Source organism: Cryptomeria japonica, chromosome 4 (assembly GCF_030272615.1).
Source record: "Cryptomeria japonica chromosome 4, Sugi_1.0, whole genome shotgun sequence".
Classification (NCBI taxonomy): Eukaryota; Viridiplantae; Streptophyta; class Pinopsida; order Cupressales; family Cupressaceae; genus Cryptomeria; species Cryptomeria japonica.
Genome location: NC_081408.1, coordinates 456,823,029 through 456,841,443, shown reverse-complemented (window position 1 = coordinate 456,841,443; position 18,415 = coordinate 456,823,029). Strand labels below are relative to the sequence as shown.

The window sequence follows — 18,415 nt, the reverse complement described above, 5'->3', positions numbered from 1 at the left end:
CCCAAGCATAGTTTCATGCATTAAAACCTCAGTTTCACTCTTCATAACTTTGTGACAGCGTTTTTAATCAGAATATGCCAGCAAACAAGCAATTAAATCTCATTTCAGTTGCATTTGTGAGCTATACCTATGAACATGGGGTTAGTAAACTTTATATCAGCATTAATGAGATTGATTTCAGTTGATTTACACTATGCATATGTAGCAGCTGTTTGCTTATGTTTTGTGAAATCACTTTCCTTGTGTTGTTAATGAATTGGCATTTTGTCAAATGTTTAAAAAATGGAATTGAACCAGCTTTTGCACTTGACACAGCTAGTGATGGTGGCAATCCAATTGATTGTGGTTCAAATGAAATTGAACCAAATGTTGATATTGACCTTGATGCTTCTGATAAAGAACATGAATATAAAAAATCAATTGTAATTTGAATTTTCATTGTGTAATGGCATTTTGAGACTTGAATATTTCCATTTTTGCAAATTATGAAATATGAGGTTTCTAAATATCTATATATATCCATACCCAAGGAAAAAAAAATCTGTACCCATGAATCCGTACCCATATCTATATCTGTACCCGCACCCAAATTGGTAACATCGGGATTATTAGTAGGCAGGAGTTACCAAACAGCATGTAAATAAACTAACAATAAAAAGCAGCGCTTAGTTTATGAAGGGATGTATCCCTTGCAAAAGTAATAGTCTCAATGAAGAGGTGCAACTACCTCTCATTTAAGGATATTTAAAGGAGAGAACAAATCATTTGGAGAAGCATAAATCAGCATATCAATTCAGAACATCCATTCAGAACAGCAAGTCAGAAGGATAATTCACAATCAATTCAGATTACCAATCGAACACATCAATTCAGAAATACTCCCAGCCAAAATATAATTCAGAAAACAAATTCAAGCAGAGCACAATATAGAAGCATTAAGGTTTATTCAAGGATTAAATTGTCAATTCATCAAGAAATATCAATCAGGAATAGTCTAGCAAATATACCAAGTTATTAGTTTTGACTTCTAGGTAGTATTTGCAAACTAGATGGGATCTAAGCTCATGGGGTGAGCTAAGGGTTGGAAGGACAGGGTCTTTTAATGCCCTTGACAAGCTAAGGACAGGGTCCTTGGTATTGTCACTATTGAGTTAGGGTTGGTGTCCTCTAATTCAGCAGATTTGAAAAGCATTTCCAGAGAATTCACAATTTGATCAACTTTGGGTAGTGTGCTATGATTTATTGATCTGAATATTATTACAAGTTCTTAATCTTTGATAAAAATATTATCAATTTTGAGTGAACATTATTGTTTACAGGAAAAATCAGTGATATCCCAAAAGGGGGCATTACATACCCATCATTAGAGACCCATAAAGGAAGTTAGAGCAAAAGGAAAGAGAACCCATAAAAGAGTTTGACATTGAGTTGTAAAATGAGAAAGAGCGATTGAAGATGTCTTTATCTAGCTTGAGCAATGAGTTACTATGCTTGGCATGTGAATTGATTCCTTTTACTGGAAGACCATAAACTTTTTGGTGGTCTATTCAGCTCACAACATGGTAGGAAAGCATATCCCCATTCTTAAAGACCTACTATGAAAATTAAAAAAGATAGGTACATAGAATGAGATTGATATTGATATTTTTAAAAAAGGTGCCATTGGAGATGTCTTGATGATCTCAAATGATAAATAATCGATAGGCTTGGTACATGACTTGATTTAGAGTCTAGATCTTAATCAACAATTAAAGCAGAATGATAAATGGAGGATCTCAGATGGCCATTAAAGGATTAGGACAAGATATGGGTGTAAAAAAGAGGCTGGGAAGGGGTAGCTTTAAATGACTAGAAGGCAAGGCAGACAGAAAAATGTTAGATACCATATTTATCAATGTAGGTGGTGGGGAAGAAGAGGTCAGTGCCGAGAAAGAAAATGAGAAGAGAAAGAAGTGAGTAATCGTTCACAAAAGTGTGAAAACTCAAGTAGCAATATTAAACTCAGAGATGAACAAAAACTTTACAAACATTAGTTTCAATGAGAGAAAAAATCCAATGTCATTCCAGTATATTAGAAACCATAGAAGCAGATCTCATGAAAATACCATACGAAATTGCAAGATCTCATTTCTCACTGTAGATATCGAGAAATTTGTGAAAATGTTGTAATATTTTGATAAGGACCATTTAAATGATATTTTGACTGAGGAAATCTCGGAAATTTGAGAACATCTGAAAAATTCCAATAAATTCTGATATTTGGGCTAAATATTCATTTCTAACCCTATATATGCTTGTGGCCCATGATTTTTAACTCATTCTGCTTGCTACAAGTTTAGACTCAATCTTTAGGATTTTAAAGTGTGGTTTCAGCAAACCTTCAAGGATTTCCTTGAGATTCGTGAAAATGTCACAAGAAATTGCAAGATCTCATTTCCCACTGCAAGCATCGAGAAATCCGTGAAAATATTGTGATATTTGGATCAGACCAATCAAATGATATTTTGCCTGAGAAAATTATGGAAATAGAGAATATCTGAGAAATTCCAAGAAAACCTGATAAATTCTGATGTTTGGGCTATATGATCATTTTTTACCCTATGCTTTGTGGACCATGAATTTTTAACTTATTCTGCTTTCTGATTTTTCTGAGGTTAGACTTAGTTTATAGGGATTCAACATGTTTCAGCAAACCTTTAACATGTAGTTTCAGCAAACCTTTGAGGATTTCGTTGAGAATTGAAGACTTATAAATCAGATCCATGACACCACTTTTGAAATCGTCAAATATATCTCTTTCGGATTTTGTCTAGAGAAAAATATTTGCTTTTGACCACAAAAGTGCTTTACTAGGATAGAGTTTATTCATCATTATCAGCCGTGTGTGTAGGGCTTATGGATATATATTTTCAATGTAAAGATATGTTACATTGTTAATTACATGGTTATTGCACAAAAATCCATAAGAATTAGTTTGAATGCATGGCACAGCATCATGGTCTTTATTAGCCATTTAAGGTGTTATCTCAGTGTAACAAATACACATGACAAAATTGTAGTTTTAAAAGATGTAGGAGTTTAATGTATAGGATTCTGTGTGGATCCGACTCCAAAATACAACTTCTGACTTACAACTTGAACTTTAAGGCTATAATTAAACACCAAGTCATTGCGAGTATTGAGTTGTGAAGGTTGAGCACCTTTATTGATCTAGTCAATTGCCCCCACAAAAATTGACCACTCTTTGGATTAGCATCTAGTAGATACCACCACTGGTAGAGAGAGACATATAGAATGTATACTTATCAGAACAAATCTTTGGGGTTCACTGTCATATTTCTTGCACAGAGCTAGTCTTTCAAAATTCGGCATGTTCACTAGACATGTAGCTCCAACTATTGTTCGCCTTCCACTAATGGCCTATGAGATTTATCCATAGAGAAAAGTTTGTGCCCGAGCTTTATCCAAAGGCAATTTGTTTGCATTTTATATCAGAAATGTTAACATTCATTTTACTTATTTATTGGAATGTAAAGATGTCTATTTTAGAAAAATCAAGTTGCTTATAGGTAGTAAACAGTTAAAAGGAACAATACTTCAGATCATAGCTGTCATTTTAGGGTTTGGAGAGGGTTTACCTCATATGTCATAATATCTGGATCAAGATTGTCTTGCCATGTACTCTGCAACAAGAAATTTTTAGCCCCAAACAAATTAGAAATAAACATTTTGATACTTGTTTTCACGAAACTATTTAGTAGCAAAAGTTTCCAACAAAATACTACACAAAAGAATTGTGAAAGAAATAATTTGCAAAGATTCAAGAAGAATCACAAAATACAAAAAACAAATATTGTAAGCAGGTCTAAAATGTAATTTTAAACCCTAGGAATGTTAATCAGATTTATATAATTGATTATGCCCTAGGTTGTAATCAGATTTGCAGTATTTTAATAAGCCAACATAAATTAATTATGCCCTAGATTGTAATCAGATTTGCAGTATTTAATAAGCCAACATAAATCAGAAATAAAACAGTAGACAAACAAGCATACCCTGGGAAAACCTCCAAGGAGGAAAAACCCAGCATGAAAGACCCACAGGTCAGATTATATATTCTCCTCTAAATCATAAGTACAATACTTAGCTTGAATCTGATCTTCACATATCAGATCTGTCCCTTTGCATGCTTCAAAACTTGCATCAAAATCCACTATGTCCTCTTGGACAATTTCGCACCAATCTGGATAGGTTCGCACTCTTCCTTGAAGTTAAGTTCGCACCCTTGAAGAATTCGCACAGCAGAGCTAATTCGCATTTGTATGAGATTCGAACTTGATGATTATAGACTTGCAAATGTCTCTTATTTATACACATTGAAATCCTTGATTGCAAGTCAGCCTCCTTTGGTTTTTGGCGCTAATTTTAATTAGGTGGCGTGTGTTTAGGATTGGGCTGGGCATATATTAGAGTCACGTTACCCTAGGATAGGGCCCGGACCTAAAGGGGGTTCGGATGTTGCCTTAAGGCAATCCGAACCCATACATAACCCTAGTTACAAACAACATAAAATACAAACACCCAGATTGTCAACCACCACCATATAAATGTTTATTGTTTGAAGACAATTTAGATGAGCTATATGTTCACATTTCAATTTGTCTTTTGCAACACAACACAAAACTGAATAATATGAGGAAATCCTCTTATCAAACTAAACTAACTAAAACTATAGACAAGATATACAGATATGCATAATATACAAGATATCACTAAGAGTGTTTGCATAAATAAAAAGGGCTAAGTGACTATGTTTTTGCCCTAGATACAGGCATCGGATTGTTAACAATTGTCCCCTGCAAAAATATTTTCGCATATTGAAGAATGCAAATAATCTAAGCATGAACAACACAACAGCTTCCCAAAATAGAGACCAATAATCTTCTAAAAACATGATTTGATGGAATAATAACTTGGATAAAAAGCAAAATATGATTCCAAGAATTGAGAGGTTAAGCTGTATTCAAAGTATAATATAGATGGACAAATATCATTAATACAAAGCTTGACTCACTATGATCTACTCTTGAATCAATTCATGAAATTACGAACCCAGAAAAACAAACACAAAGATAACACACCAAACAATATTTGAAGTTGAGCTCATGTTTCTGAAAAATTATGTTTCAGAAACATGAGCTCAACTTCAACTATGATTAAGCAAATCTTCTATCCAAGGAACTTGTGTATAGGTTACAATGAATAGATTTTACTGATTTGAGAATAATACCAAGAGCTACCAAAAATGTAGAAAGAAATTATCTTTTAAGAAAAACTATTCTAAAACAACTAATAAAATGCAAACCAACTAAAGCAACCTAAGGATAGGGAGGTCCTCATCCATGACCCAAAATAGAGCGCTGGAAAAAGACACTTCCAGGTATAGCTGCTACCAATAGTAGCAATTTCCATGAGTGCTCTCTACTAAAATCAACAAACCCTCTCATGAATATTGAAACCCTAGGATGATGTAATGCCAAACACTTGAATTTGAAACCATTTTTGTCTGCTTCGATGTACAAACCAAAAGTCAATGGCCTAGGATTTTTGACAAGGCTAAAAATAGTGGTTGAATCCTCTTTTATTGCTTGCTCAAGACTTTTGTTCTTGTTGTTCTAATATTTCACAAACAATGATATATGTTGAAGGATAGGGATATGGTAAACTATGCAATATAACCATCTTGTATCACTCAAAGATCTGCCGCTATAATAGCTATTTTCATCAGTATCAAAGATGTAATGTCCCCTTTTCTAGGTGACATGAGATGAGCAGGGGTTGACCTACCATTCAAGTTTCCGTAGGTCAATGACATGGTTACGGGACTCATTCTGAGAGTCATGGAGCTTTGCAGGGGCTCTGTGAGCCGTTTTGGACCTTCAGACGACAGTTCCTACATTTTAGGGAGGTCTCTTATTTTTTAGGGAGAACTGGCAGTTGACTGAATGACCACCTAGGGGACCAAGGAGTAGAGCAAGATCCTTTTGAGCAATTACAGGTGTTTGGAGAGAGGTTCCTACTTTTTAGGGTGATTCCCTACTTTTTAGGAGGTTGTGGCAGTTTCCATATTTGAGGTTCCACGGGACCATACCATGGTTTCAGTTTCAGGAAGATTGGGTGTGTTTCCTAGTTTCTAGGAGCATCCCTAGATTTTAGGGATGGGACTGCCAGTTGGCCCATCTTGTCCGGCATCAGTCACAGACAGGTGACAAAGTTAGATTCATGTTTGGTTGGTTATTTTGGGCTATTATTGGATCTATGGAAATATTTTAATATATTTAAATATTTCCTAAGTTAGCGATTAAATAAATTAAAATAAAGCTATGTATATAGCTATTTCGGAGTAATAAGGGGTTTTTGGCTTCATCTGGTTTGATATGCCTATGTGTTATAGCTCGTTGGAAAGGTCTTGAACTTTGCTACATGATTCTCACCTCCCGGAGTCTTTTTGGATGCTTGAAGCTATTTATTCGCAATAAAGTGATATTTTTCTATAGTTTGACGCCATAATTAGGAAAGTGTCACTTTAATTATAAAGCGCAAGCTTTATTATTCTTTAGGGTTCGACTTGCAAAGGGAAAGGAGTTATAAGGAGATGAAAACCTAATTGATAGCATCTTTGATCATTTTGAAACTTGCGAATTTGGGAATTGCTCTGGAAGAGTGATTTTGGTCTGGGACGCAAACCCCAAGTCTGCGCTTGCTGGGACGTAGCCCTCAGCAGGAGTTGACAGTGGATACGTAGCCCTCAGCAAGAGTTGACAGTGGATTTATCTAGGATTGCACAGAGATTGTCAGAGGTAGAAGACACATCTTCTTGGCCTGAAGATTCAGCGTGCATATTGGGGGTTTCAACAGGGCGGCTGGTCTATTTCAGCTGGCACGTGATTTGCAGCATCTTCCACGCCTCCTTTGCAACCACGCCTTGTTTGTATGTTGGCTTGAAGGGTTGTATTCAGCTTATTTGGTCTTCCTTGTTCGTTGCCAGTAATATTCCTCCATCTGGCATCAATCCAGATTGAGAACAACTCCAAATAAATGTATGGATTCTTGCTGAATACAAAACTAGGTTATTTGCCTAGTATGATTTGCAGTATTTTCAGATTGCTTAAGTGTTCTTACATATGAACATTGTTTACTGTTTTATTTCACAGTTGTTGCTATTTATCACATACTTTACTTATAACATCAAAACCCAAAAAGAAACAATCCCTTTCTGCAACTTCTGTCTATTCTATAAGATCACCGGAAAATTACAAAAATATAGTATGTTTAATTAAGAATTTACAGCAGCAACAGCAAAAGGATCCATTTGGGATCTTTCAAAAGACCAGAAAACTCTTCTTGTAGTAGACAACAGTGCTGATTATGGTCATGGTTCATTAATCCAACTTTATCCAAAATGTTCAACTAGACACTTGAACCTCATTCACCATCTCGGCATGCATATGCCACTTAACACTCATCAAAGATAACCCTGGCATGTGCCATGTTATCACTACCATCATTGGACTTATCAAGACATTAAAACAAAAGCTACAACAAAACCGGGCACATCTCTCACCTCTACCACTTTGTCAAAAACCTCTAAAATAGTAATTAGAAAATAGGTGTGTCACTGTGTAGTGGAAATTGCACATCTCCCACCTCTAAAATCGTGATTGCAAAATAGGTGTGACAGGTGATAATGGCAATGCAACATTGTATCTCCAATACTGCTTGCACTTATGTTGGTAGAAATATTCTACATGAGCTAGTAAGTGTACTTCAAATTGGGCTTAGCATTGTGAAACTTTGGTTAGTCGCATTAGGCCACAAAACTTTATTCCTTAAAGAGCTTTGGCAATGCAAAACTTAGTTGCGACAGAAAATTCGATTAAAATTCTGGTACTTTAAATCAGCAATAAAGATCTTTTTGACCTTTGTATATTGTTTTCTTGCATCATACTGACTTCAATCTCAAAGAGCACACATTAAATACACACCTGCATTGCATTAGCAAGCATCTAAAACTTAGTAATCAAATGAATAAATTTGCTGGCAACATTGTTTTTCCTTGTAATACAAATGATAGGCTATTTTCAATTAACAAAATTTAATAAATTTCATAACTCTTAACCATATCCCAACCATCAAAAGGAACAAGCTATTATCTTCATAACACAGTGAGAACTGTTCTTCAAACCATGGATAAATATAAGAAAGAAGATTCGTGGTATGAACTATGAAGTACCTGATTACTGCTACTTTCAACATGATGTCCTCTATTGCCTGCAAGGACCAGGTGTTTATATAAGAACACCACTGGATACATTTCCATAGAAAATTCACACTCCTAAATTGCATTGTGTAAATCAAGTAAGCAGCTAAAGAAGATACTTTTAACATGAAACAAATTCTCAGAACAGCATAAAGAAAATTACAAACTGTGGAAGATATCATACTAAAAGTGAAAATGTCAATGAGAAGCTAATTATGGCATGCCAACATTAAACAGCATAGCTGCCACATATGCGAGATGGAAGATGAATCAAATAATGAAAGAAAAAACTATAAATTAAGAATATTTTATCTATAATAAAGATATAAGAATGTGCACTCTTATATGGGTTATAAAACACTAATTGAAATTTGTCACAATTTAGTCACATGCTAAGAAAAATTGTATAGTCACTAGGTTTTATCCCATAGGATCAACTAGTAGAATTCGTGATTGCAGCGGGTTTAATTATTTTTTAGGAACTTCCCATTAACAGCCAAAATTTTGATGCAAATGTTTTGTGGCTTGTTTTCTTCAGAACTCTGTTCTGACTTGTTTTTTAAAGAAAAATCTAAGCCCAAACTTCACTTTCTGTTCAAGAACATTACTAGACAGAAATGATTGCTCTTCACCTTGGCCCTTGAGTGACTAAACGATGGATAAATCTATGAGGAAAAATGGATCCTGAAGGTGATCAAGAAGAAAATTAATTAGCAACACTTACTACCAAAAAGCAACAATTAATAGATTATAATGAATTCTTTGATGAAATATTTTTGGTGTATTTCTTTGCAATGTCAATCAGCTGTTCCACTAACAGGTACATGAAAGTACATCTGTCAATATGCAAGGTCGGAGATATGCAGATAACACACATACTCAATCAGCATGTCAAGCAGAAAATCAATGTTCTTCCAAGTCCGTTGTAGTTTGACTTTATCAAGAGATAACCCACAACAACAAAATGAAGGCATTTAATTTAGGTGAGAAAATATGTTCTATTTCAGAAGCAGGACTTGTCCCTTAGATAAAACTTAACTTTGTATATCACAGAAGTATGGAATATCTCATGTATTGTTTTATTTTCACAGTACCTTGTTGGAAGATCATATTTAGGCTTTTAGCTTTTAAGTAATAGCTTGATGCCATGTTACAGGCAGTCGCTTGGATACCATCAAATAATGACTCTTTACATTGAATTACTAAAGGACTTCACTTTCAGCAAGTTGAATAGCATGGAACAGGTAGTTATTAATTACTGTACTCAAAGAGCTTGGCATCAAGTACTATTCACATTCATACATGATTTTAATTTTCACTTGTACAGATAAGAGTTTTTAATGGTTCTTTAAGAACCTTCAATTTGTGATTGAATATGTAAGGCAAATTTTGACACAATGTCTATTAGCAGGGTATTCTGGACAACTTTGATTATCTCCCTCTTCTGCATATATAGGTACAATACAATATTGATAGAATAAAGTGAACAAAAATGATGAATGTTTCAACTAGTTACATATATGCCAACCCAAAAAAAACTTTAAACCTGCTGAACTAGAACGAGACAACTCTATAGGAAGGGAAAACACCAAAAATTTGAAGCAAAAAAAATTGGCAATCACATTAGCAGAAAATGATGAATATTGGCAAATAGGCTTACACTCTTCAAGATGAGTAGATGCCATCCTGTCAGTTATATCCTCATGATCCTCTGTCTCTTGTAAGACACGTGCTATTTCTTCATCATTATTGATATGTGAATGGTTATCCGAACCTCTAGTGCTATCCCTTGTGCTCATTCCATGTTGGTGAGAGTTACTGCTAGTAGAACCTGTGAATCCCTGCTTCTCAGTGTATGTTTGAAGTGACCAATAAGCACTTTCCTGATCAAGATCAGAAGACAATGATGGACAACAGTTAATCAAAATCCCTGTTTGAATTTTTCATCAACTAACTAATAGTTGAACGGTGAACCTATATCTTGTTGATATGCAACCAACCATACTAAATTTAAAAAGGAAATAAATACTTAATCTATCTTCTTTAAAATATCATCTAATATCAATTTCTTTGATGATCAATCCAAGAGAAAACATCATGGAACTTAAGTTGAAATGAGACTCAGACATCTAAACTAGTGTTGTCAGGTTACACTCCAATCAGCATTCTAGAAACGAGCACAATTAATTTTTTCAGACCTATATTAAGCATAAAGCTAACTGCACAGGAGCTGAGACTTGCCATAAGAAGGTAATGCCTTTATTAGAAACTTAGAAGCAAAATCAATCTAGAGCTGATGCTATAAAGATGATAGTGGCCTTGTTAGAAACTTACAAGAAATACAAGAGTTCACATATGCACACAAATGTATTTTCTGTTTTCAGTAGAAATTTAGTACAGTATACTATAAAATCATTGAAATAAAAAAGGAGATTGCACAACATTACCAACTGAGCAAAATACACAATCAACAACATGTTTCTCAAATCGTGAGCATGATAAAACTTAATAAATCCAGCAGTCCCTTAAGCAGCATTCTTGTTTTCATCCTTCGATACACTTCACCTCCAATTAATGATCTCATGTAACTTATGAAGTCTGCCAGAGGTTGCAATATTCACCAACAGAAACTGGAAAATTAATTTGCCAAGCGAGTTACATATGTCACCGCTATATGCAATTCATTTTAAGTTACAAAAAGAAAGGTAAGGCATCACATCCTTACTTCAGAAATGGAAATATTAGCAAAGGTGGACTCTTTGTTAAAGTGAACATTATAGAGAGGAACTTGAAGCTCTGATTCCAGTCACAGGAAAATGAAGAGTCATCCTCCATGAGAGCCTCTCCAAAACTTCCCTGCTGTTTGCATGCCACATTCTTAGTTTCTTTTGTTTACTTTGTTAATTTCTAGTTTCTTCTCCTTGTTTTAATTTGATTATTGGAGTTTTGTGCCTGCCGGTTCAGTGTTACAGGCCCTGTTAACTTTTAATGAGTTGATCCTTGCATTTTGAGTGGAAAGTGTTATATTGTGAGGAGATGCTAGGGAAGAAAAGTTAGGCACAAAAGCCACCTGATTTTCTGGTGTAGTAATGCATTTATCACACCTTAGGTAAAGCTTAGGTTATGTTATACTTGCTTTTCGCAGAGTGAGGTGTCACCGCATTTCTAAGGAGTTGCACTTCTTTTTGGGACCGATAAGGCATCATCTCATTCCTTGGGAGTTAATGGTTCATGGAGAGTGAGTTGTCATCCTCATCTCCTCATATTTTCTATACATGCAACTTCATTGCATACATTGCACACACTTTATGAACAGAATAGCTGAGTTTTCTTCATTGTATATTGAATCTATATTAGTGCTTTGAGCAACTAGCTTATTTGTGAATAGCTTCAAGTCCATTGTTTCTAGGTATTGATTGCACATGTGTTGTTATGTCTAGCCTTATCTCTTGATCTTCTCTTTCATATTGATAGATACTCCTAATGAGATGTGGGCTAAGGTAGATTCTTTGTTTGGCAAAATAGATGAATTATGAGATCATCAAATAACAATTGACCTTATTAGTCTTAGTCTAAACAACTTTGTGCACATTTAGGACTTCATTTAACAATACAAATCACTAAGGCTGCAACTAGTGAACTATATGATCAAGATGGGTGATGCACAATTAATTATCAAGCTTTCAAAATTCTGTCTACTTATTTAGTCTTAGTTTCTACCTTTTATTCTAATAGGATGCTTTGCACACTGCATTTAGTATGTCTTCCTTTGATGAGTTTGCTGAAAAACTCATTAAAGAACAACACAAGTTTATTTAGATGAGAGCACATAGTTTCAAGTCTTCTTGATCACATGCATTGATTGCAAACCAATCTTCAAAGATTCAGAAAGTGTCAAAGAGTTAAAATAAGTAAAAGAAAATTCACCTTCAAAGGCAAAATCACAAACCTCCCCTACTTGAAAGATGAAGTCACCAAAATGTACTCCATTTGGTTCACTCTTGCCATTGCCACTACAAAGCACTAGGCAATGTATCAGATGGACATGAAGAATTCCTCCTGCATGAGATCTTCAAAAGGAGATATACAAGGAGCAACCACAAGGATTCATTCTAGATTCTTCTTTGGTAACACTCTATGGTCTCAAACAAGCCCCTCAAGTTTGGTATAGGAAGATGGATTCCTTCCTTATTTCAACAAGATTCTTTGTATCGATCAAATCAGAATGTCTATATTATGCAGCAAGATTGTGCACTTCTGATCTTAGTTCTATACGTTGATGATCTCATTTCATCATCAAAAGGAGTTCTTCATCCATTGTTGGTATAACGAAGTCATCTCTACAACTCAAGTATGCTCTCAATCTTGTGGTTAATTTTCACATGGTTGATTGTAAATCTAATACAACGCCCTTACTTTCTAGTGTCAAACTTCAAGCCAAGCGTTCCACTCTTTTGATTCATGCTAACTCTACAACTCGTTAATAGCCTCATCAATTGACCCACATGTGCCCTAACCTATGGTCTCCTATGTCTTAGGTAAGGTCTCTTTCTTTATACAAGATCCCCATGAGCTTTATTGGAAAGCTGTGAATACAAATATGCAATTCACTATTGGCAAGTGGTAATACAAATTTGATAGGGTATATAAATTCTGATTAGATTGGTGATTCCACATATGAAAAGTCCACTTTCAGCTACAACTTTCATCTTGGTTTCGGTCTTGTATGTTGGTCAAGTGAAACAACATGCTATTGCTCCATCATCTACAAAGGTTAAATATTGGGGGGTTATTAGTGCCACCAGTAAGGTCGCCCGACTTTAGCAGGTTCTCACAAAGTTTGGTGTTCTTTTCACATGGCCTTCAGGCTTCTATCATTTGATGTGACAATCAATGTGCTATATATACCTCTCAAAACACAATACAACATCAATGGACCAAACACATTGAGGTACAGATGTTCTATATTATGAGGTGATCCTAAAGTAGACTGTGGACCTACAACTTTGTCCTACTTCAAACCAGGATGCAAACATCTTCACCAAGCCCTTCACGAAAAGCAAAGTATGTTCATTTATGTCATTAGGAGTTTGTTCCCCTTCCAAGGGGAGTCTCCTAGTCCTTGCTCTATTTTCTCTCTTTTTGGGGGGCATCTACCTCTCTCTTTCTTTGGGAGCAATTTTTTTCATATATGGGTACCTAACATGGGACTGTTTTGCTAGGACCCATTTTGCCTACCTAAGCATAGTCATGCATTTATTACACCTAATGGTTAAGCTTACTTAGGTGATTTGTTAGTTAGGTTTAGTTATACTTTCTTTTTGGAGAGTAAGGTATTACCTCATTTCTTAGGAAATACTCCTCATTTTTTTGTTAAGTGAGGTGCCACCTTGCTCCTCTGGAGTTATACTTCTTGAAGAGTGAGTTGCCATCCTCATCTCATAATATTTTCTATAAATGCAACTTCATTACACTTATTGTACACAATACATGAATGGATTGAATGCCGAATTTTGTTATTGCATATTAGTCTATGTTAATTCTTTGAGCGACTAGGTTATTTGTGAATAGCTCAAGTCATTTGTTTCCAAGTAATACTTTCATGCATTATCTAAAATCTTGCATGCTTAAAATTTGATACAGAAATCTATACTAAGCTTTTTGGTGTATAGAAGTAGAGGCTGCTGCAACAATCATTTTAAAAGTAGAAGAGAACAATCAAAAAGGCCAATAAGATAACAAAAATAAAATTGTTAACCATAGAGTTGACTCTTCTTTGGATTGCCCTGCAAGCTCTTTAAACCACTAGGAAAACCTAGAGAAAATCTTCAAATATGGGTGGATGTAGAAGATTGTGGTCCTTAAAGGTGCTAAGTTCAAGATCAAGGAAGATGCTCAAAATGTGTGAGAGGAGTGATAGAGGGATGGCCTAGGCATTTGGAAATTGGATGTCAAGAAGCTAGGCCTCTTCTTGCACTAACCCCTTATCAAGAAATAAAAAAGGTACAAAATGATGAAGAAACCAGATTGAGACACTTTAAGATTTCTTTTATTTGTTAAAATCATGATGCCTATCCATCCTAGCAATTCTTTGTTGATTGGATCAATTTCATCTCAATGCAAACTATTAGGATGCTAGGCCTCTTCTTACCCTAACTCGTCAAGAAATGAAAAAGATAAAAATAATAAAGAAACCAAATTGCATCAATCTGAAATCTCCTCTATTAATCACGATGCCCATCTTTCCTAGAAATTCTTTTGTGATTGGATCGAGTCCAGATGAAAAGCTAAGAATCTATGCAAATTTTCACAGCTTATAATTTTTTTATTTTATTTTTTATAATCCAATTGTTTCATTATTCAAAGCCCTAGTATGAAACCCTGGAATGGATTTTGAAAAAATTGAAGATGTAAACCATCCCCAAGATGAACATGGTGAACTCCCTTGACAACTTTGGTCCTTGCCACCCCCAGCCCTAAATCCGCAAGGCAAACAACTTAATGTTAAAGAAGCTAGATTTACACTACCACACATAAATGCCAGAAATTTATCCTCAATTTTACCATCTAATTCTTCCCGAACACCTGTTGACGTGTATTTTGTACACTATCAAACACACAATAAAATACCCAAGGGTACCTTATCCTCTCTTGAGTAAAGCCTCTGAATGCTGAAGATATCGCAAGAAAGGATCAATCAGGGTGACTTCAAGGTTCTTCGTTGTAGGATCTCTACGTGTGGATAAGCACCAATGGTCGTTGTAAATGCTGTTTCTTCAAGGGGCCTTACATTTTCGAGCTGCAGGAACAGGATTCTCCTAAAACTAACAGGTTCTCAAAAAAGATCAAAAGGTAGGGTTTGCAAGAGATGAATTCTAATCTAATCCTAAGAATGACTCAATGTAGACTATACTTGGTAAGATTCTACCAATTTCAGTATTGTCAAGGAATTACAACTCTACTGGAATTGATGCGATCTTCTAAGGTGATTAGTGATTTTTCAAATCATCAAGAATTATAGACACTACCATAAAGGTACATATCAATAGTTCAATAATGATTGAAGGTTCAAGCAATCTAAATATCTCCAGTTGACCACACAAGGCGTCCTTACAATCAGTAAGAAGCTAGTGGTTTGGAACGTGAATCTCACCAAAGATCAAGCCCAACACTTAGTCCTTCAAACTTAAATACTACTTCAACTAAGAATGATTCAAGAAAGTAAACAACCATGAAAATAGCCACAAGAATTGCAATAAAACACCATAACTTCAATATTTTATTGATCTCAAAGCCAAAATAGACAACAATTGCTTGAAATTCTTTCTTCAATACTCAATCTTGCTACAAAATAACTTTCTTCTCTCCAAAAGCTCTAATCTTCTAATTTCTAATTGCTAATGACAAAATGAAAATGAGTGAGGGTATATATAGAATCCTCAATTACAATGAACGGCCCAGATCAAAAGAAGATCAACGGCTGAGATTTTGACACCTAAACCCTAATTAGGGTTTTTTACAAAAAGTTCCCCTTTTAGTTGAGCATTATTAAATGCATAGCCAAATATTTAATTGGCACAAAAATCGAGGGAACATAGACCAATGATAATTAAGATGCCACATCATTTTATAACAACCTCTCTTCTAGAACCTTATTCCCCTTCCAATGTTCTTTCTTAGCATATGCAACGAATCTAGACACAATTCCTTCAATCTCAGCAATAGGAATCTCGGGAAGATTCCTCATTCGCTCCTCCAAGTGGATAACCTGATCCAAGGCCTTGAGAAGAGCAGCTTCCCATCCAGGTTCGAGTTCTTTGATCTTCTCAATCAGGAGCATAGTAGTGAACATTAGATCCCGTTGCCCATCTGTGATGACATTCTCATCTTTGCAAAAGATGACCTTGACTCTTTCTTCCAACTCTTGAAGGTCCACATCTGTCTCAACTTCGATCCTCCTGCCGAGAATGGTACACAACACTTCAAACACCTTATCCTGAATTGGATGAATGACGCCCTCAACTTGATTGCATTTGGTGCTGATGTCCTCGAAAAGAACCTCTTTCATCTGGAGTAGAGTTGACCACTGAAGTAAATTATGAGCTCCTCCATCCATTATCTTTTCTTGTGCTAGGATCTTCCTTGGTGTTTGCCTAATCACTTGCAGAACAGGAATGATAACATCTCTAGTGTGAGCGAAAGCGGCTACCGTTATCATTAGGTTGTGGACGATCTCAAGGACCTGGATAGCTCGATGGATTGTCTACATCATTCTTGTTGTAAATTCAACGGCTACTGTGTGGGATTTGTCAATCCAAGAGCTCATAAGCTAAACCAAGCTCTTGACTTTTTCTGCCTCGCCAACTGATTCAAGGGGAAGTGCCTGCACAGGAGACACTGCTGGATCCTGACGTCCCAAGGGTGAGATGGCTAAAGTAGCCTCTCCAAGCACCGACCTCTCTCTCAAGCTTTCTATTATTTTCCATTTCTTCCTTAAGCTTGTCTTTAAGTGCTTCAAATGAATCGGTTGCCTCATCCAGTGCCTGCTCAGCAGTGAGTGGACCAAGCTCAAATGTTTCTACATCATACTCTTCTGCGAGAATTTCACCTTCATACTTGTCCACCACTGGTGTAGCAATTTGCAATTTCCTGGACCCTGTCTCATCTGTGATCATCTTGGACATCTTGGTGGCCTTCTTCTTCTTCGTTACTTCTTGAGAATTCCCTATAAGGCCTTCTAAGTCAATTACATCATCTTCATCTTCAATCACAATCACCCTTGTCAGTCTCTCCTTCAACCAATCTGGAATGGTGGATCTCGTCTCTCTAACTTGTATTTCCTTAAGCAATGGTTCGTCTTCTCGGAGAGGGGATGTCGCTTCATCATCATTCTTCTCTTCATGTAGCTCATCAACTTGGGGAGATTGACTTGATGAATGCTGAGGTGCCTACCCCTTTTCAGGTTTATCATTTTGTACCATCGACTCCATAGATTTGTCGACCTCAGGCACCGTCTTTTCTTGTTCTTCAACTTGACTTGTCTTTTTCTCATGTCAAGAAGATGTGCCTGATGAGCGATCTCGATTGGCTTCTTGCTTCTTCTTGGAGGGTTCCCTTTTCTCAAGTCTTTCTTTCCTCTTCGCGCCTCTAGGATGAGAATTGCCTTCACTTGCGCTTGCTCCTCCTTCTTCTGGTCTTTCCTCCAAAGTAAAAGTCATTGGTACATTCTGTTCTCTTAACTTTTGATGTTGTACATCCACCCATCTGCAAGTACATGACAAAACTAGAGCCATCAAAGCTCTCAAGTCTGAAATCTCAGGCTCATTCCAATCTATCTTCACTGCTTTGTCCTCTCTGTCATAGGATGACTGGAGATGTCTGCCACTGTCCTGAGCTTGATCAGCCACTCTGTAAACCTTGCACTTCCTGATGAAATCTAAAGGTAATCTGGAATGCATCTTTCTTTTCACTTCTAAATCACTTGAGAGATTCATCCAAAAGTCCTCTACCTGAAATTCGTGCTTGTACTTCCTACCAGCTGTCTCTTCCATATACCCATAAGGATCAAAATTCTCCCTCAAGGCAAAGAATGTGAATGAATATAAAGACAATTCTCTCTCTGCATCATCCAAGGCTTGAGCATTAGGACATACCTCAACTGAATTCCCCAATATGATAGGCACAAGAATTCCACTTCCATGCCTGTGTCTGAATGCCTTCGCATAAGCTGCCAACTGCCTAGTTACCTCGAGTAGCACTATCCTGTCTGTCGGATATCTCGGCAACATGTAGGGAGGTGAAGGACACCCATGAACTCTGATATATGTAAACTTTTGAAATTGGATGAACCAAGCACCATACCTCTTTACAAGCTCTTGTGCATCCATAGATAGTCGATTGTGAATCCCGCCTTGCAATATCCTAGTGATGTTCATCGTGAAGGTATCATTGACTAACTTGTAGTCACTTCCAGGTGGATGATGCAAATGGACATAAGAGTCACAAACTCTCGCCTCTCCGGGTCCTCTTCCGATCACTCCTCTGTGAGGTAGCCCTGCATATTCGAAACTCCTAATCAAGGCATATATGATGTAT

The 18,415-nt window shown here is 36.2% G+C and overlaps 1 protein-coding gene across 2 annotated transcripts in view; it reads right to left on the bottom strand.

Moving 5' to 3' along the window:
* LOC131077372 (E3 ubiquitin-protein ligase BIG BROTHER) overlaps positions 1-18,415 on the bottom strand; it is a 45,914-nt gene that overhangs the window by 12,495 nt on the left and 15,004 nt on the right. For both annotated transcript variants that reach the window (XM_058014859.2, XM_058014858.2), the window contains exons 3-5: positions 9,981-10,203; positions 8,294-8,331; positions 3,639-3,683 (exon numbers count right to left, since the gene is read on the bottom strand). In XM_058014859.2, coding sequence (XP_057870842.2) covers positions 3,639-3,683; positions 8,294-8,331; positions 9,981-10,203 — 306 coding nt within the window. The remainder of the gene's footprint in view (positions 1-3,638; positions 3,684-8,293; positions 8,332-9,980; positions 10,204-18,415) is intronic.